General features: G+C 37.6%; 1 protein-coding gene across 1 annotated transcript; it reads right to left on the bottom strand.

Annotated features, from left to right (window-relative positions):
* Positions 1-5,416: 5,416 nt before the first annotated feature.
* On the bottom strand, positions 5,417-7,021 carry SOCS6 (suppressor of cytokine signaling 6). Its single transcript, XM_074146805.1, has one exon. The coding sequence runs from the start codon at positions 7,019-7,021 to the stop codon at positions 5,417-5,419; it is 1,605 nt and encodes a 534-aa protein (XP_074002906.1).
* Between the last annotated feature and the right edge of the window lie 15,143 nt (positions 7,022-22,164).

Genomic DNA, 22,164 nt, shown 5'->3' with positions numbered 1-22,164 from the left:
CTTTCTGTATCTGGCAGCATTTTAGCGTTTCTGTTCCACTCTCACAGCTACAGAACTGATTGAATGCAAGGTAGAAACAATTAGGATTACAGGCATCCTGATTATAAACACTTCAGTCCTGCCTGGATGATGCTAGGCAGCTGTAAAATTAACTCTTACCCACCTTTCACTACTTAGAAACAAAATATTTATTTCTCGCCAAATTTTCTGAAGTGAACAGAACGAAAGTAGATAAGAGCATCCTGCAGACTTAAAATTCAAGATCCCCCGTGAACCACACACCACCCTGAGCGGGCAGTACTAGCCCCAGCACTAGGAAGCAGAAGGCAGCTTTCTCTTAAATGGCAAAGACTATGAATTATTTCTGGTTACTGTCTTAGGAATTAAGTTACAGAATACATAGAAAAGTACATATCAGCTGTGGACAATAATAATTACTAGCTACCAAGGCTGGGTTTTTTTTGGCTTGTTTGTTTGATTAAAAAACAAAACAAAAAAAAGCAAAGCAAAGCAAACAACCACAAACCAAAACTAAACAGTTACGACTAAGACCTAATAAGCAGGTGGTATTTTCTTGAACTCGAGTCATGAGTCTGTAAGTCACAGCCACATGAAAACATGCAAACAATTGAGAATATCTTTTGTAACATAGAAATTGTTTACCCTTGATCTTCTCGTTTGTGTGATTTCCCAGGGTTTAAAATGCCACCCCTTTTAAAAGTAAATCTCGGACAGCATCAAGTGAATATATGAAGATCAACACCATATATAATTTTTTTACCTTGAAACCAAGTAAGAACCATTTGCTTGCTTGGAAGTCAAGAGATGGTATGTTAACTTTGCCATACATCTAGTTGAAATGTAGACTTTTGTTATAAATTCTGTAATTTTTTTTAAGGAAGAAAACAACAAAAATTATTTTAAAATTTAACTTACTATATGCATACAGAAGCTTTAAAAATCATATTGTAGTTATGCTCTGGCATTTTTTCTTCTTTGAAAAGTAGGAATTAATATAATCAGTATACAGAAATATTTTGACAAGTCAATTAGTAGGGGTTAAAAAAAATAATAATTTAAATTGTAACCATTAAAAATTAATTTGTCAGCTGCCCAAATTTTGCAGTCTGTTTTTCCATTTTAGAACCTCTTTAATATATAGAGCACTCCACAAATGCTTTTGTGAATGAAATTTTTATTTACACTGTATCCAGAAGCAGATACATAAATCCTTATACAATTATTTTTCAAAAATGTGCAAGAAATTACTATAATTTCATTTACAAACCAAAACACATTAAAATCAATGGACTTTGGATAATTCACTCTGTGGCGTGCTTAGTACAAATAGTGCACACCAGGTCTGAAACAGAGAAAAGTGTAAACTACAGCAATCTGGATTGCAAGTATTAACTTCATGGCACTCCATCATCACTATAAAAATTCTTTAACCCAACATGTATTCATACAAAATTCTTTAAGAATTTTTCATTATCTGTGTAGAATTTAGAATGCTTTCCAGATACGACAATGCCATATTTCCCATATTATGAACTACCATCTAGCCAATATTTTTTTTATAAAGAATGTTTGTAATTTTTATTCTTTGCAGTCATAAAAAGATTTTAAGAAATTAAATTGGCAATCATTAATTTGTCCATATCAGCTCAGAATTTGAAAGTTCAGTAACAGAGAAATACTTATCAGAGTCATAGCCCATATATTGCTGGTATGCTGTTTAAAATGTATAATTCCAGTATTCACATAGATGAAATGCATCAAAACAAAAACTGCACAGATTTCACTTAGCCCTGCAATCAATATTCACAGAAAGAAATTGGCTTTAACAAAATGTAAAGTCAGCTCATCTGAGAACAAAGAGTTTAATTAATAATTGCATTTCTGATACTTCTGACAAAAACATTTTGATAAAAAGATGGCATTCACTATGTCAACAGCAGGATAAGTGCTATATCCTTCAAATAGATCAAAGAATACAAATCACTTTCAGTTGTTTATAACACTGGCTTACAAAAGGAAAACAAAAAACACACAGAGAAAACTGTGCAAATTTATTTTTCTATTTCCAAAGATATGGTGGTGTTTTACTCTTCTAATTGGTAAAACAGACAACGTTATCAATAAAGTCAATCATTTCAGATGCTCAAAAAAAAGTTTTATTTCATAGTTTCATTTTCAAAAACATTTTTCCACAATTCGATTACATAAAAAGCATACCTTTTGAACCCTTAAAACTGTTGTACTGAATAAATAGCCATATCTCTACTCTATAAGGATCATAGTCAGTTAGCTTTTATTCCTAGTGTATCTACTTCCAAAGGTCCCCAAAATATCCTCAATCATCTTCCTTTAATTTGTCAAGGGCACTTTATTCCTCTTATTTTCATGAAGCAGAAGTCAACACAATTTTTGTGGTTACTCCGAGTACTTCTAAATTGTCCCATAACTAAATGTTACTGTGTTTCTTTTATACTAATCTTTATTATAAGAAACTGTAAGTATCTTTAATATTTTCAAAGTCAATTTTTCTGGGTTCCTTCTCCTGGTTTGCCAGTTATCTCAGTATGAAAAAATACGGCGAGGTTCTGATTAATGAAACCTGTAAAAGTAAGTATTTGTGTCTACTTACTACTGTTTTAAAGTATTTTAAGCTTAGTAGAAGTATCACCACCATTTTTTATTTAGAAACAAAGTGCTATATGGTTCTCACATCCTACGTGTCAATCACTTTACAGTGTTCCTTTTGTGGAAGCTTTAGAGGGGGGGAGAAATGACAAAGTTAATGACCAGATTAAGTTTGCAGACGAAGAACACAGCAAGGAAGGCAATTCAAAACCTGGAAAGCTGAACTGAAGTGTTTTGTTTGTTTGTTTTTTTACAAAAAAAGCATCAACACATATGAGTGAACAAACCAAAATTTATAAAGGCATGGGCAAGAAATTTAGCAGGTGTGTTCTTGCACGTTTTTCAATTCAGCAATAAGACCAGGATATTACAGCTTCAACTATTTAAGTTTCAATGCAATGACTGCTAAATTAATGCATGTGGCGTAGTATAAACATATGTTTAATGCATTTAATAGTGGTATTAAATGGCAAAGAAAATATTTAATATACTATAATCTTTCAAAGATTCTGTAGAATGCATAGGCCCTCTAGCTTGTACAGTGAAAGAATTTTTAAAGTGAAAAAAAATGCCAGAGGTTTTCTTCCAAAAGTATGCATCTGAAATCCATAAAAATTATTTTCTTTTTCCTCCCAACAGACAGAATCAGAACACTGTACCATACAATAGGTTATTGTGCCTTTTTGAATAAAGTTAGTGATCCTGATTCGGGGGCAAGGGGTCGGGGGGGAAGTCAGTAGAGGAAAAAAAGAAAACAGAATTTACACTTGCATACATATACCTCAATGGCAAAGCCAACAAACTATGCATACAGACTGCTCTAGATTTTTAAGTTTAAAACTTTATTAGACTAAAGAAGAAATCCTTATTCTCCCTCCCTTAAAAGCAAAGGTAGCCTTTATCTACCTTTTATTTTCTTTTTTTTTCTTTTTTAGTTAAACATTATGGTCAAAAAATAAATTAAAAAAATATAAATTTAGTCTATCAATTCAGGCAACCCAAGATGTAGTGCTATTGCACCACCTTGCAGCAATACTGTATTCATTACTAAAGACTCCTTTCAGGGGACAAAAGGCTAGATTAAACAAGGAGAAGAAAATGACCTAAACAAGAAAGCTGTATCAAAGATGAACAGCCTTTTCTAAGCTGATGTTTACTGACTATGAACTCCTACCAGAGATGGGGAAGATGACATTCTGAAATACAAAACAGGGTGGCAGAGGCACGCAAAACAAGCCTTCTCCCAAGCCAGCCATGACCCCTTTAACAAATAACTCATAAAAATAATAGAATCATGGGGGAAAAAAATCTGAAACAAACCAGGAAAATGCCATGGATTAACCTCGCATGAAGAAAATATTACAGTGTAGAATCTGTACTCCCCACTGAAAGTCTTTTTTTTTTTTCCCTACAGAAGGTTAGAATAACTGTAAGCTTTTCAAATGCCAGAATCTTTGACAGATATAAACATTTACTTAACTGATTCAGTATTTCATACATCAAAACATAATTCATGACAGTAAACTGAAACATTTTCTGCGGTCAATGTATATCCAAACCTCTTTTCCCCATAATTTGAAAGGCTATGAGAATAGAGCTTTAGAGATGCATTTTAAGCATCTTCCACTCAAAATGTTATCAGTCCTGTTCCTTCCTCCCCAAAGGATATCCAAAGAAGGGGAAAACAATCCAAAGGACATTAGTGTATTACTGCATTTCTGAAGTGAAAAAAATGCAGAAAATTATAAAATTTCAAGTAGTTTGAATATATCAGAATTTTACCCCATCCCTAAAATGGCTTATCAATTTATGCTCACATAATAACAATTCCTAGAGTCTTCCTACAAATTCAGGAAATTCCAGCCCTCCCCACCCCATCCCCCAAGAGGAGGTAGGAGGGAAAAGGACAGAAAGCGGGGACCTGGTAGGTGTTCATTTATTTAACTGATGACATGATTTTAAAAAGGTAGTATTTGACAAGACCCTAATACCGGAATTTCCTTATAGGTACTATATATCAACTTTCCCAGACTTCTGGTTTTTTAAAGGCCATTTTTAGAAGGACAAAATACTGAGACAAGAAGGTGGCTGAACCAACCTTCTCAAACAAAAATAGCGTACAGACAATACAAGGCTTAGGAGAAAGGCAGGGTTTTTTCCCAAAGATATGCCGCATAACCATGTTCTTATCACACAGCTCTGTCTGTAAGTTCTACATTAGGGCATATCTCTATAGAAATTTATAATTAGGATACAAGGAAATCTTTTTTAACATAGACGTAAATTCTGTAATTTAGAATACCAGTATGGTTTTTATCCACGACCATTTTTTTCAAACAGGCTATTTTAAAGGAAAAAAAAATCCATTCAACAGGTTTCATCTGACTTTTACTTATGGTTGAATACACATGAAATGTGCTTTCAATGCATAAAAATCACAGTGGATAGCAGCAAAGGACTTGGGGGAAATTAAGGAGAATTTGATCATTCACATTGTGATTAATCTGCACATTGATGAAAGATAGCTATTTCACACTTCTAAAAATAAACTTGAGATCATTCTTTAAAAAAAAAAAAAGCCCCCCAAAATACACAAAAAACCCCAAAACAAACATAAATCCAAATGCATTACTTTTCTTTTACACACAAAAATGAAATATTTTTATGGCAGCAAAAGATTTTGATAATAATGAAAGTCTGTAAACTGTAATTCAATCTCTTTTTGTTGTTGTTGTTCCCAAAGTGCAAGATGCAAGATTCCCATAAGCTTTCAGTAGTGCTTTTCCTGTAAATAATCCTTCATTTTGTTTGGCAAAGGCAGTTTCTGAATCAGGTCTATTCTGGTGTACTGACGTATTACAAAACGACACAGGTATTGTAAAGAACGCACCTGCATAAACCGAGATACTGGATTTGTCAGTCTCACTGGGTAAGTTGCTGATCCAGGCAGTCGGGATCTCGAATAGCAGAAAGCTCCATTTTCAGAGTCCCTGATTGAATGCTCAATTAAGTCAACTATAGATGTATGTCCCTCCACATCTGGTTGTTCATAAAAGCTAAACCTACCATTTGAGTGTTCAATTCTAGTGTGAAGAGTTTTTCCATGGGAACGAAAACTCAAACTTAAAAGATAACGATCATCAGAACTATCTCGAACAAGAAACGAGCCATCAGGCACATTAGCTAATTTTCCCTCTGCCTCCCAACGTGTAATGGGGCCCCAGTACCATCCTTGTTTTGCAAGTTTTTTCAGTTCTTCTGTGAGACTTGTCACAACCATAGGACCACTGTTCTGTACAGAATCATAAACTCTTCCAACTCCAGGGGCAGTGTTAGGATCAAAATTCAAATGGCAGCGCATACTTTCAGCCACGTGGGCATCTGTGCCATTCAATCCATTGAAGTTCCTTTGGATTTGATTATTTTGCATTGGAGGTAGCAAAGGTGAGAGTGGAGGGACATCACTGTGATTAACTCTTGGGCTTTGCAACATGACTCCTGTGGTACCAATTAACAAACCATTCACTGTCTGGTCCACAAAGATATCCGATGCAACGACTACATCCTGATCCACTTGGCTCTCTTCTTCATGGAAAGCATTTCCCCCCACTTGAGAAGAAACAGTTGAAACTTCCATGGGTGAGGAACTATCCAGACAGTAACTACGTGATCCTTCCAAAGGATACATTCCCTCATCTAAAGGCACAGTATACTGAATGTAGTCCTGAGGCATTAATCCAATAACTACAGGCACATGTTCATCAATATGAAGATGCAAGTCCCCATTCTGAGATTCCGTATTTTTTAATGCATTGTTTTGTTCCTGGAACACGTTGTCTGACTGCAAGTCATGGAAGTCCTTTCGAACGCCATTCAGTGCAGGGCTTGGATTAGAGGAATGGACCAAGGCCTTGACTTTCACTTCCATTTTGATGCAAGTCTCTTCTGAATTTGTAGGTCGAAGGGGCCACGGAGTAGGACTGTAATGGTGATTACGGAGGGAAGTGGATCTCAGAGGTCTTTGAGCTCGCACATCTTTGAAGGTTATTGGAGCAGATGAGGAAGAAAAGGTGTCATCATCTGCAGAGCTTACAGATGGTGTGCTGCCTTTGCCTTTCTGTTTTTGCTTTGCTGAAAGCCTCCTTTTTAACGTACCCATTAAGCTTTCACTTTTTGATCTATTTTTGCCTCCTTTTTCATCTTCACTATTGACTTCACAGCTAGCCAAATCTTTACCATAGCAGCTGCCAAACAAGGAGTCATCTTTTCCAAATTCACTTAACGATGGCTGCTGAACCACTACAAAGTCGCTTTCATCTTTACTTTTATTTAAGTTAAAGGACTTGCGAATTGTTTTGAGACTAATTTTCTTCATTATGACAAGTTACCAAGTCTGGCTGATCAGCAGTGCTTGTGGTGATATAGCCCTAACACATGCAGAGCAGCTTCTGCTTCATTTATGTGTTTTATCCAGCCTCATTTAACTTCAAGAGCCATTTCCTGGAAACAAATAAAAAACAATTAACTTCACAAAAGAAGTATTTTTAAAATTATCCATAAGGTTTTCTCCCTCTCCAAACAAAACAGAAATTGCAGTACTTAAGTAACAGGCATCAAACAAAAGTAAACAGACAGGTGATTTGGAAACCAATCAGGTTCAAAAAAATTAATCTACTACATCTGCCTTGGAGATTTCCACAACTTTTTTTCTGCTTCTAGCACGCTATTTTTAAAATATACACACACATTACACCACACTCATAGGCATATATATTTAATGCACATACATAAAATGTTCAAGTACAGTAATATCCCTCTCTTTCAGAAGGCTCCTAAAAATATCCCCACAAAATTAACTATAGAAGATAAAACTAGAAAATATTCTATCCAATAGGATTCCTACATACAGGTTAAACTGTGATTAGTCCTCAAAACACGGTCTTACAAGGTCATACGCTCTTTACACAGGAAAGTTGAGCAATATTCAAATAGTTACATAATTACAGGAAAATTAACTCCAGTCAAAAAATAGAGAGAAATTAACTGCAAAGTACTATCTATCTGTTTAGAGCAAACCATAGAATTCCCCTCCTGAACTTCTATGAAAGAAAAGTGATTTCCAACCTCTCTTTTAGATATAGAAGAGGCTCTCCTTCCCTAGTACTATTAGAGCTTTTCTTCCTCCAATACTTCTGCCAAGACTAAGTGGACACATCTGCTCAAGTCCTAGTCAGCTCCTCCCCCCTGGCATCTTCCAGAGCCACGTACCCACCCCCTCCATAAGTTCAGCTTGGTTTTTGTGTTTGGGGTTTGGCTTTTTGGGTTGGATGTTTGGGGTTTTTTTTTAATTTTTAATGCCAGTGAGACCTTCCAAAGCAAGCAGCTCCACAGAGATGGAAAGAACAAGAAGGGAAAGAGAACAGGGGGAAGATGCTGTTGCCACGGAAGTAGGTACTACAGTTAGTAGTAGCCATTTTAACATATAGCCATTTAACTCCAAATATGTGTTATGTTAACAGCAAACTGCAGCAGCCTGGCTCCAGGCTAAGCATGGCAAGCTGAAGGAGTCTAAGAGTCTTTCAAGAAATCTTCCAGGAGTGGGGGACAAAGGGGAAAATAAAACAGCTCTTGTGTACACACTTCCCACTTTTCTCCAACGGTATCACAATAAAAGCAACTGAGAAAAACAGTACAATGATGTAAAATAAGTTTTATCAACTAAACAATATGACTTTCTTAAATAACCATTCAAAAATTGCATAAAAGCATGTAAGAATGATTACTATAATCAAACAGCAGTCCGCTGACTATTACCCTTGTCCAGACCAACTTTTATGGTCCTCAAGTACACAAAGGCCAAAGGATCTTATCTAAAGCAAACTAAAAGACAATAGAAGGCATCTAAGGATTCTGGACTTCAAAATACCTTGAAAAAGGGGGGCGTTCACCCCCCCTTGCTGCTGGGGGACTGAACACTGTTCTCAAACAGCAGAAGCACTAAAGCTTGATTTACTTGGGTTTATATCCTACTCCTATCATCAAATTCCCTGCACAATCTGCATCATCCGACCTCGAAGACCTGTTCTGTTTTTGCCATAACCTCCAACGTTTCCCAAAGTCCATCTTTAGAGTATCTTCAGCTCTTCTGATTTCCTTTTCTTAATTACCAAACTAAATGGCATTTTTCTTTCTCTCAAAGGAAAGAAACTAAAAGATTTATCTTCCGCCTGTAAACTGATTTACTTGCCATCAGCAAAGAACACACCCCAAAACCTTGTTTCCTAAACAAACAAACAAACAAAAGACTAAGAACCAGCTCTTCCTATAAATGAATATTAAAACCTTAAAAAACAGGACTAGTATTTTTTTTTTTAGAAGTTCACTGCTTATTTTCCACTTTTAACTTGACTCCTGTGGTGCCTGGAGTCCTGACAACTTAAAATCGTATATCACTTGCACAATTTGAAGCTGATATTGAGGTATTTTCCTTTTCTTATGACTGATGCATGCCGAACCATAAAATTTCATGTTTAAAAATACTGATGCTTAATATTAGTTTCATACATTTGGAATAATTGGGAAATATTAAAGTACTGAAACCAAAATATGAGTAGAATACATTTAGTGAGTTTTATATGCCTGAGATCCGGTATATGAGAATAACTGACAAAGCAGACTAATTAAGAAAAAGCTAGATACAGATAAAGGGCGAGTTACATGTCAATTAAAATTGTCAAAATGCCTTGTTGGCCTTCTATCCCTAAACCATTTGTATTTTGCCATCTCACCAATTTACAGTACTATTCTTGTCATATGTAACTAAGTGAACCTACAAAATAAATGAAAAACATAACTTCAGGATTCTATGCTGCTCCTAAACTGAAAAATTCAGAGTGTTTGTTCATTTGATAAATTTAACTGTGTCTTTGTGTATGTAGTACCAGAATCCTGGGAACCCTCACATTAGCCCCACCTGTGAAATCCAGCTGCTTCCAACTGATATCCACAAGCTGATTCTATTTCCAATTCACCAGATATGTTTCCCCATCCTTGTGGGAAGTACATCACACTGTTTGCAATTCCTAACCTTAAAAAAGCAAGCATGAAATAAAATCTGCCTTCTAAGCTATGCAGAAAAATAAAAGAACATTATCACATTGTCGACTGGGGAGAGAGCGTGTATAGAGCTCTAAACTGTCTGGTTCACCAATTATTTTTTTTATTAGTGTGCTTCAAAAGAATGTTACCTAAAGTTTGACTGAAGGAACTATGTTTCTTCAGATTCTCCATAACTAAAAGACTAAGCAAGTAGCTTGAAAAATGGGGGTTTACCACATACTAGTTTTTCTGTATCAAATTGTGGGATTTTTTTTACAAAAGAAAATCCTAAATCTAAAAATATCTCAACAAGTCGCTATGGCAGCATATAGAGAAGCCAAAATTTTGTACTTTCGGAGTGACAACTGACCCTGCTTGAGTGAAAGTGTTTTATATCTGTCAGTCTACCTTAGTAGCCAATAGCTTTATCAAGCAAAACATATGATTGTCCAAATGCACGACTCATTACTTCTATCATTGTAACATTTCAGATAAAGAAATAATAAAGGTTTGAAGTTCAAATGTGAACCACACAAACAACATGCATATATCCAGAAGTCCAGCTCATTCATCCAGGAAAAGACAGTAAAACCTAGTGAATGACAGTTCAGGTCAAAGGTCTCTCAAGAACACACCTACAGGTGACAGAACCACCCTACTTTATGAAATCTCTTACACATATTTTATCCAAGACAGGAGAAAGCAAATCTACCCTGAAGTCAAATATCCTAATTGATCCAGATATTCCTTCTTTGCACATACTTAAAAAATACCAGTAATTTTGCATTAAAAGAGATGTGTAATCAGTCCTCAATATATGATACACTCATACACTTTCAAGTGTAGAATTTTTTCTGTTGCCTACATCTAGAAGAGCTGAAACAGAACAGCCCAGCATGCACCTCTTCCTGGAATACATTAAAATGCACTACTCAACTTCTTCACAACCCTCAGCACTGCAACAGCTTCGCTAGTATTTTGTACTAACTACAGCATAACCGAGGTCTCCCACTGATGTGCTCTTCCAATGCCATCTGCTGAACAGCTAATTTAGACGACCTAACTAGAGACATCTCTAGAAATTCTGCTGGCAGGTATTCGTGACTATAAACAGACTCTGAACAATGCCAACGTACTCCCAATGCCTGGTGGCTACGTATGCAGAAATACCTGGAACGTACAGATAGAAAATGGAGATTTATCAGACCCAGAAAGAGAATGAGATGTCAACACACAGAATACAGAGAATGAAATTCTGACTTATGAACTTTCATCACTATTTCTGCACCTTGGAATCCTTAAAATTATGCAGGTTGGCAAAACGCAGGCCTCCTGAAAAAAATTACCTGGACTACTAGAGTATTACCCAGCAAACACCATGGTCCCCTTGGTGTTTATGAAAAATAATCAAAACTAAATTTGCATGCCTCATTTTGAAGTGAAGAAAAACATCTATTAATCACATACACATGTGAAATTATTAGTGAAGAGATTTAAAGCTAAAACTTTACTCTGCAGGCTGCTTCTCAGAAGTCTGATGAGCAGATCCAACAATCACACAATTGTTACTGTGGTGGCCAGCACCAATTTATGGAAAACTACAACAGCTTAAAAAAAAGTCTGTGCAAATCTAGTTTGAATATTTAATACTGCAGAGCAGTTTCAGTTTGATACTACAAAATGGTTTCAATGGACTATAATCACATAGCTATCTCAATGCAGTGTTTGCAAAAGTACATCAACAAAAAGTTTGTTTATATTTATATGGCCTTCATACATTCCTTATCTTTTTTCACACTTTTAGGTTAGGTGCACTCATTTCCAGAGACAAATACTATAAACAATGTTGCCAGAATACACTATTACAGAAAGAATAATAATAAAAAAAACCAAACCAGTACTAACTTTCAGGAGTTGGGACAGAAACCACCATACTGGAAAAAGAGCAAAATACAACTCACAGTTGAATGAAAAAAATGGCTTTTAAAAATTTTTAATAAAAATATCATCACAAAAATGGCTTTAAACTATCAATCAATGCTGCTTCAGATAACTTAGTCTTTCCTAAAATAAATGTTAGTCTGCTCATATATTTCCATAAAGTGAAACAGTCGAGCATTAAACTTGATTTTTTTGAACCCACAGCTGCATTATTCCCGAGAAGTCTGGCTATCCATTAGAAATATATAACATTTATTCTTATATCGAATCATAGTAAGACTTAAATAATTTACAACTTCAAGTCAAGCAGAACTTGCTTCAGAACATATGGCATAACTATGCATGGAGCTAAACTGAAGAGAATAATGTAGACAGTCAAGGAACAATCATGAAAAAGATGTATCTGGAGATTTAGAAGTTCCAACTTGACAAAAAGAAAAAGCTTTTTCACCATGAGGACAGTAGAATATGTTCACCAGAAAAGCTTTGTAGTCTCCATCCTTGTAGGTTTCTGAGATCCAACCACATGAGGCCCGAAGAAACCTTGTCTGATCTCAGGGCTGAAAGGAGGTTGGACTCGAGACATCCTGAGGTCCTTTTCAAACTCAACTATTATGTAATTCTATAATTTTAAAAATTATGAGCTGTTTTAATATTTAAACTTAATGTTTTAGGTCTATTTTTAGTAAAAATTGATGTCTGAGAACATCTAGGAACTTAATTTCCAACTTTAATGCAATACTACAGATTTGTTAACTATTTCTACTGTTGAGAAGAAGAACATTCAATTTATAAAGAAAAAGTAAAAGCTAGAATTAACTGCAAATGTTGTACTACAAAGTGTTTTTCTTCCATGGAGTCATAGCACATATACAGTTTATTGTATTTTTAACATCATTATTTTTATTAAGAAAATAACTAAAATTACCTTGAAACTGAAAAAAAGTTGCTGCATTCCTGGGACATGACAAGCACCAGGTTTTCGTTACAGTCAGTTAATGAAGCCTAGTCTAATTATCTGCAGAAGTATGAGGTGTTTTTCCCCTGCTGACCTCAAACTCTTGCTGAAATATATTCATGCCTTACTTGGAAGGGTGTTTCAACAACAGCATCTTAAGATAACACGGACTTCAAGTGCTATATTTTGGAAACTCCTAAATAGCTAAATTTATTCCAGAATTCCTAAATCTACTGACGTAAAGTACTAAGAAGTTGTTCTCCATACCTGTTCCCATTAATTTTACTTTAATAATGAAGTCTGTATCACTAGAAGTTATTTCTTGAAATGAGTAACAGAAAATATTGACTCAAGATATCTCCTTCTATGTATTTGTAGTTTCAGTCTATATAAGCAAAGAAACTACACATAAAATAGTCATTAAGTAAAGAAAGATTAAATACCTATTTAAAACACCATCAGTTTCTGATAGAACATATACACTACATGGCAGCTTTCGGCTTTCACACTATAATTGCAATTAGCATAGTGAAGATGATGAGGTTTTTCTCTTCCCCGAACTTCAAGAAGTTCCTACATTGTATTACTCTGTGATATGAAAAAAGTTTTTAAATGAAATAATCTAAATTCCATTGCACACTCTTGAAAATGACAAAACACGTAGATGGTTTTAGTAGTGGCTTGCTTGGTAATGGATGAACATTGTTTTAATGTAAGATTGCTAATTTTATAAAAGCCCATCCTTTCCTGCATACCCGCTTTTCTAGAGAGTGTGGAAAAGCACAGATGCACATTTTCATATAAAATTGAAACAAGGTTAAAAAAAAAAAAAAAAGAGAGAAGCTCATATAACAGTACTTTGTACTCTTAACAATTCAAGAGTACTTAAAGTCTGCTATTTTTAAGCTAACTAGTCAAAGACCTGGACACCGAGTAGATAATATTCACCAAAATTTAAACTTCCACCCACTTAGGATTCAAACAGCTGAGGAAAGTAGTGTCTAGAGACCAATATAATTTAACAGGTATTACACAGATTACAATTTAAAACAAACAAAAACCCCAACAGTTAGTCATGTCATTCCTTCTACTTTTTTTTTTTTTTTCCCTCCTTTTACAAAGCTTAAAGGGAAAACAGTCCATGGGCACTAATGTTCTAACATCATACAGATTAATCCTATTCACTATTAGTAATCTTTATCAGAGAGTATAAACAAGGTATGCCTTTGGTAATAATCAGAAAACTGGGGTAAAAGTATTTTTCTTCACCACCATTAGTGCAATTAATTGTATACAAGGCCAGGAATAGAACCATTGAAGAAGTCCAAATACCTTGACTGCTTGCCTCTGGCCTGCTGTTGAAAAAGGATGTCCCTTAACATCTGGATTTTCCTGATTTTTTTTTTTTTTTTTTTTTTTAAACACTACTTAATCCATGGCTGCTTGCAGTAAGTCCTGTTCTTCTTTCCCATATTTGGTTGCAGGACAGAATATTTTTATCTGATTGGTAGTTTTCCTCTGGGGAGTAACTGAAGAGTGTTAAATGGCATCTTTGTATTACAGTTCATCTGTGTATATACAGTCTTGTAACTACAATAATCTCATCACTACAATAGCCAAACACAGTTACTAACACTAAAAGTCCTCACCCAAGTGTACATCTCCCTTACACAAGGATGGCTGACTGGGATACATGTCTGCTCCCGAGCTGCCACAGACACACTAACTTGGTATATTAAACTGAAATCAGCACCAGTTGGTATCTACTGGTACCAGTTCAAGAACACACAGCATCATGAGACCAGAGCTGCTGCTGGAGTAGAAAGCTCTGGGTGAGCTGGGTGGATGACAGCCAGAACAGTAACTGCTTCAGCCGCTCCTGCTACATCTCTCACCAACTAGGAATCAACACCCAAACAGGGAACAACGCAGACTGTACTTTTTTTAGATTTACTAAAATATTGGCACAAGTACCAGCTCTCTTTGCTTTCTTTTAAGCAGACATTTGATAACAAAGTATACTGCAAACAAAATTTTTCAAGCATGCTGAAAAACTACATGGAAAAAAGAAAGCCACAACTTGGCTTTAAGATCCTGATGAACTAACAGTGAGGGGAAAACAAGCAAACAAAAATAGCCCAGCAAATCAATACATGCCAAGGCAGTGGAAAAAGTGAAAGTTTTGCTGAATTAAATGAGAGAAGTCACTAAAGAAACCTGGTGTGTTTAGCCCATGTCCATGTGTGTCATTGCAGTAAATCACATCCACCAAGTGCAAATAAACCTTTGTTTTTCTTTTTCACACACCTGTGCAGAAGCAGATCTAAAATGAGAATAGAATAATGCTCAGTCAGGCTCAGTTTTCATTTCTTGCTATTTTACAAGAACTGCAGCAGCCAGCCTTGCAGCAGGCTGTCTGCCAGCAAAAATTAAGTTTAGCTTCATAAGCAAAGGTTAGATTTCCTGGGAGATGATGTATGAGAATTCCTTTCCAAGTAAGGGTCCATCCTGACAGAAGGAGGATACACCAAAATGTTTCTCCTCATTTGTAAGGTATGGTGGTACGCTCAGCATGATAACAAGGAGAACTTTATGCTTATCTAAGATATTTATGCAATCCTCTTAGACCTTAATACAGTTATGTTAGGAGTCTAAGAAAAGTTGCAAGACTGCAATGCTCTACAAACCAATTTCTAATTTAGCATCATGTTCTGTAAAAGGAGTAATTTTTAAAACAATTTTGCTATAAGATTTTTGTAAAGTTACCTGTAGAAACCAGTATACAATATACAGTAATAAACTGCCTTTGGCAAGGAACAAATTCTATGCCTACTTATTTGAGAACAAAAGAGTATTTGAAATGAATATAGTGAAAATGAAAGACTGGGAAAGACAATCAGTAAAACCAAAAAATTTGCATTTCTGTGCTTCTTTTTATAGAGATGCACACAAAAATGCCTAAATCCTAGAATATACATTGAAAAGAACATAACCTATCTAATCATATGGATGCAGGCACCAAAACTCAGTTCTAAATGCAGCTCATTTCTGAATCCCGATGCATTTCAAAATGTAATTTTAGAAATGTGGTTCCTCCATTTAAAGCATACACCAGAAAGACAGAAATAATAAACCAGACCGTTCTCTCAAAGTGATCTCTGTGGTCGGCACTAATCTGACCATACTTTTAATATTAATGACTAAATAACATAATTGTGAGAAACAGTTTTCCAGCCCTTCCCAAAAAAGGAAAGAAAACACTTTGTAGACATTCAACAACTGTATGTTACCACTTGATACTGACTTGTATTGATGTTGGTTTCACTTTCAAAGTTTATGTTGAGCTCCTTCAGGCTAGTACTTTCTACAGCAAGCAGCGAAACAGTCACTGTGTGCAACTTCCAAACCATGAACAAAGGCAGCTGAAAAGGGCCTGCTGCAGACAGATATTTTCACAAGGAGACATAAAAGAGGTACCATGAATGGTCTTTCCTATAGTGCAATCAGAACAGACGTACACAGGGCACGTACCGAACAGGCAATACAGAAACACCAGTTACCACACGTACGTGCTTGTCTGCAGCCAGAAGAATAAGAGTAGGAAAGAAAGGAAGAAACTGTGAGGGGAAGGAGGAAAACACAGGAAAAGTAACAGAAGCCTCATAACTTATTTCTGCTGAAAATTACAAAGGTTTAGATAGGATCACCACACACTTCACTATACTACTTGCTGGTATAAACACTTTTCTTTAATGTTGCCATTCTCCCTAAATTACAAGCTGTCAATTTGTTATAACCATCGTACTTGCTTCTGCCTGTCCAGTTCTTCTGATGTGAAAATAAGAAGAGAGGAACTAGCATTTACACAGTGTAGCACCAAGCAAGAGGTATGACTGATAATGATAATTACGCTTTCGTTAAGGTGCAACATAGGATACTCTCTTCTTGAGAAGCAGAAATGAAAAACCTAAGCAATACATCAGGAGACTTGATAAGTCACATTCATAGCAAAATGAAAGCTAGCTTTAACTTCTGTTTTAAACATTTCACTAGCCACACTATCTATCCAACAGGTGGCTTCATAGCACATATTTGTAAAACTGGTATCTTGACCAGCAAGTTGTAAACTGCTCACCTTCCCACTTCCATTTTTGTTTTTCTGACAGACAACCAGAAACATACATAACTGGCCTTTGTCCCTACAAATAACATTCACCTGGAATCAAAGATGTGCAAAAACAGGGAAAAAAAAAAAAAATCTGCAAAAATTACTTCAAGGTAGTACAATTACTTAAAATATCCAGAGAAGAAAAAAACACCACCTTTGTAAAAATACCCCCAAAAATTATTAATTAAGCACATACTCTTATTCAAGCAATAATCCAAATGTAATCTAATCTATTCCACTAGTAACAAAAGAAATGTTAAGATAGATAAATTTATTCCATGCATTCCATGTCTAACATGTATACAAACTGAAAAAAAAAAAAAAAAAAGCTGCTGAAAATGGTTTTTAAAACAGAGACTGGTTTGAAAATTCACTACAGAAAAAGAAAAAAGGATTCCGCTTTTCCACCATATCAAGCAGGTTCATGTTCTACAATTGGAGGGCCTGTGCTTGAAGATACATTTTCCTATTTTTCAGCTTCTCTAGAAGGCCTGCATGAATGGCAATACACTGCAGTCTTAACACCACTCTTGTACTTACCATTCTGCCTTGGATCTCACGACTGATGATGGCTGCACCTGTAGCTTCTGACTGGGGCTGAATTATCCTTTAAACACATATGACCAGGTAGGATCTCCGAGTTCTTTGCAGCTATCATCCCCTATCACCTCTACCATGGCATTTTCAATAACAATTAAAGTTTTCTTTCATTAGAAGATAACCCTCTATCGTCTCAATTTAAGATACAGCAATCCTTTATATTGCAGTTAACCCTCTACATAAATGGAAGGATTAAGAGGACCCATTTATGGTCTGAGGGGAAAGAAAGGCCAGTGCCTTGATTAAAGGGAAATAAAAGTGGAAAGATCTTTCCTAGCATCTGTGCAGTGTTCACAGGTGGAAATAAATGTCCGAGCATACCAAGGAGGAAGAAGCAGTTAATAAGGACATTCCTCAGAATCACAGAGAGGAAGGGACTGTCCTCCTCCTCTGGTTTGGAACTTTCTTCACTAAATTATCAGAGAGAGAAACACAATGTAATTTCTACACAGACACCACAAAGATCCCACCATTCTCCTCAAGACAATACAAAAGGGTTTAATGTCAATACTGCATAATACTTACCTTGTGTCAAGGCATTCAGTTGCTGTGCAATTCAAAGATTTAATAAGTTTTGAACCCTCAGAGAATCCTACTTCCATGTCTCTGCTTTTTTATGCACATTAAATCAGTTAATACCTTCAATTTCTAATAGTGGAAAATTCCAACAGACTACAAACACTGACAACTGATACTATTCTCATTCCCCAGGTGTGCACCATGAAAGAGATCTTGTTTTTGTGAAATTCACATAGATTTTGTTCATTCAATTTTTTATTAGACAGTGACTTTTTTCCAAAGTAATAAACAACTGTTTTACTACAAATGCACAGCATTAACACAAACATAACATACGTATAATATGAAAGTATATCATAGAATCATAGAATGAATCATAGAATGGCTAGAGTTGGAAAGGACCTTAAAGATCATCTAGTTCCAACCCCCCTGCCATGGGCAGGGACACCTCTCACTAGAGCAGGTTGCTTAAAGCCCCATCCAGCCTGGCCTTGAACACTTCCAGGGATGGGGCATCCACAACTTCCCTGGGCAACCTGTTCCAGTGCCTCACCACCCTCACTGTAAAGAATTTCTTCCTTATATCTAATCTAAATCTCTTCTCTTCCAATTTAAAGCCATTGCCCCTTGTCCTGTCACCACTCTTCCTGACAAAGAGTCCCTCTTCAGCTCTTCTGTAGGCTCCCTTCAGGTATTGATAGGCTGTTATAAGGTCTCCCCGGAGCCTTCTCTTCTCCAGGCTGAACAACCCCAGCTCTCTCAGTCTGTCTTCATAGGAGAGGTGCTCCATCCCTCTGATCATCCTCGTGGCCCTCCGCTGGACCCGTTCCAACAGGTCCATGTCCTTTCTGTGTTGAGGACTCCAAAGCTGGACACAGTACTCCAGGAGGGGTCTCACGAGCGCAGAGTAGAGGGGCAGAATCACCTCGCGAGACCTGCTGGCCACACTTCTCCTGATGCAGCCCAGGACACGGTTGGCTCTCTGGGCTGCCAGTGCACACTGCCTGCTCATGTTGAGCTTCTCATCCATAAGCACTCCCAAGTCCTTCTCCTCGGGGCTGCTCTCCAGCCATTCTCCACCCAACTTGTATTTGTGCCTGGGGTTGCCACGTCCCAGGTGCAGGACCCTGCACTTGGCTTGGTTGAACTTCATGCAATTTGCACGAGCCCACCTCTCCAGCCTGTCTAGGTCCCTCTGGATGGCATCCCTTCCCTCCAGCGTGTCAACTGCGCCACCGAGCTTGGTGTCATCAGCAAACTTGCTGAGGGTGCACTCTATCCCACTGTCCATGTCACCGACAAAGATGTTAAACAGTACTGGTCCCAGTACCGACCCCTGCGGAACACCACTCGTTACTGGCCGCCACCTGGACATTGAGCCATTGATTGTAACCCTTTGGATGCGGCCATCCAGCCAGTTCCCTATCCACCGAGTGGTCCATCCATCGAATCCATGAGTTTCCAATTTTGAGACCAGGATGTCGTGCGGGACAGTGTCAAATGCTTTGCATAAGTCCAGGTAAATGACGTCAGTCGCTCTGCCCTTGTCTACCAAGTCTGTGGCAGTATTGTAAAAGGCCACCAAATTTGTCAGGCACGATTTGCCCTTGGTGAAGCCATGTTGGCTGTTTCCAATCACTTCTTTATTCTCCATGTGCCTTAGCAAGGATTTCAGGAGGATCTGCTCCATGATCTTGCCAGGCACAGAGGTGAGACTGACCGGCCTGTAGTTTCCCGGGTCTTCTTTGTTTCCTTTTTTGAATATTGGAGTTATGTTCCCTTTTTTCCAGTCAGTGGGAACTTCACCAGACTGCCACGATTTCTCAAATATGATGGAGAGGGGCTTAGCAACTTCGTCCGCCAGTTCTCTCAGGACCCGTGGATGGATTTCATCAGGTCCCATGGACTTATGCACCTTCAGGTTCTTTAAGAGGTCTCGAACCTCGTCTTCTTGTACTGTGGGTGCTTCTTCATTCCCAGAGCCCCTGTTCTTGCCCTCCGTGACTTGGGCAGTGTGGTTAGGGCCCTTGCCAGTGAAGACTGAGGCAAAGAAGTCATTCAGTAGCTCAGCCTTATCCACATCCTGGGTGACCAGGTCTCCCGTTTCCTTCCGGAGGGGACCCACAGCTTCCCTCGTCTTATTTTTATCCCTGATATATCTATAGAAGTTCTTCTTGTTATTTTTCACATCCCTGGCTAGATTTAGTTCTGCCTGGGCTTTCGCTTGCCTGATCAGGTTTCTGGTGACTCGGACAGCTTCTCTGTATTCTTCCCAGTCTACCTTTCCCTGCTTCCACCCTCTATAGGCCTCCTTTTTGGTCCTGAGTTTGTCCAGCAGTTCCTTGTTCATCCACGCCGGCCTACTGGCTATTTTGCCCGATTTCTTCTTTTTTGGGATGCACCTCTCCTGAGCTTGGAGGAGGCAATCCTTAAATACCACCCAGCTTTTTTGGGCCCCTCTCCCTTCCAGTTCTTTTTCCCACGCTACCTTACCAATCAGATCTCTCAGGAGATCAAAGTCTGCTCTTTTGAAGTCCAGGGTAGCCAGCTTGCTGCGCACCCTCCTTGCTGCCTTATGAATCTTGAATTCTATCATCTCATGGTCACTGCAGCCGAGGCTACCCTTGAACTTGACATTCCCGACCAGCCCCTCCTTGTTGGTGAGGACAAGGTCCAGCACTGCTCCTTTCCTCGTTGGTTCCTCTATTATTTGCAGAAGAAAGTTGTCGTCGACACATTCTAAGAACTTCCTGGATTTCCTGTGCTCTGCTGTGTTGTCCTTCCAACAGATGTCGGGGTGGTTGAAGTCCCCCATGAGGACCAGAGCGTGTGAGCGCGATGCTGCCCCTATCTGTTTGTAGAGGGCCACATCCTCGCTGTCACTTTGATCTGGTGGCCTGTAGCAGACTCCTACTGTAACATCACCTGCCCCCGTGCTCCCTTTAATCCTGACCCATAAGCTCTCTGTCTTGTCTTCACCCATCCCCAGGTGAAGCTCCATACATTCCAGCTGGTCCTTGACATAGAGGGCAACACCCCCTCCCCTTCTGCCCAGCCTGTCCTTCCTGAAGAGCTTGTAACCTTCCATTCGAACACTCCAGTCGTAAGAGCCATCCCACCACGTCTCGGTGATGCCAATAATGTCGTAGCCCTGGAGGCGTGCGCACATCTCTAACTCCTCTTGTTTGTTCCCCATGCTGCGTGCATTTGTGTAAAGGCACTTCAGCTGGGTGCCTAAAGGGGCCGACTTATTAGCTGAGATGGCAGGTTGAAGGCTCTCTTTGAGTTTTTTTCTGCTCAACCTACGCTTAACCCCCTCCCCCTTCGATCCTAGTTTAAAGCCCTTAATGTAAAGTATATGCACCCATTCAGTATAAGATACTGAAAGAGAAATAGATGTTCAGTGAAATATGAAGTACCTCAGATGAAAAGGCATTGGCTACATTTAAATAATACTTTTAGTCAATCAAGGAATTTCCAATCCTTGACATAGTATATTACAATATCTTGTCTAGTTGTTATTATCTCACATAAAATACAGGCTACTACTCAAGAAACTGAGTTCCCTAGTCATTTCTCAGAAGTTCAGACTTAAACTCACATTCAAAGACTACAGTTTGTTTTAGCATCACTTCCTATAGAAACAAAGCTTGACCAAGCAAAGCTCTTTCTGTCTGTATGTCCTGTAGCCTCTTCAGGGCTTCCCAACAAAGTCTTACCAAATAAGCAGATAGGCAGTGTCTCAACTGAGGAAGCAGCCGTAGCAAAAATTCATGTATTCTTATAGACATAGACATCCAAGGCATGGAATTGCTAAATACAGGAAAAGCATCTCCAAAAGCAAGGAGGAAAGTGGAGTGAAACAAATCTATTCCTCAGAGACATGCTTCACAAAAGCATGTAACAGAATTTTTTCATTGTAACAGAAAAAATGTTTACCTTCAACCATCAAGATACCACCTGCGTTCATTAGAAGCAAAAGTGGTTTCTTATTATGATTTGGTTTTAATTTCTAATTAGCAGTTAAAAAGAGAAAGCCTTACGTGATACTTTTTATACCACTGTGTTAAGAAATCACTAGCAAAAAAAAAATAATTTAAAATTAAAAACATTTTCTATGTATCACTAATTCAAAATTTGAGTATCCTTAATCCTGAAGTGCTACGTTCCACTAGCCATTTTACTTTCTTGAAAAATTAAAATATAATCACTAAAATAATCATAGACAACTTCT

Source organism: Numenius arquata, chromosome 4 (assembly GCF_964106895.1).
Source record: "Numenius arquata chromosome 4, bNumArq3.hap1.1, whole genome shotgun sequence".
NCBI classification, from domain to species: Eukaryota; Metazoa; Chordata; class Aves; order Charadriiformes; family Scolopacidae; genus Numenius; species Numenius arquata.
The sequence above is the reverse complement of the archived record's forward strand: the minus strand, read 5'-3'. Positions and strand labels throughout refer to the sequence as shown.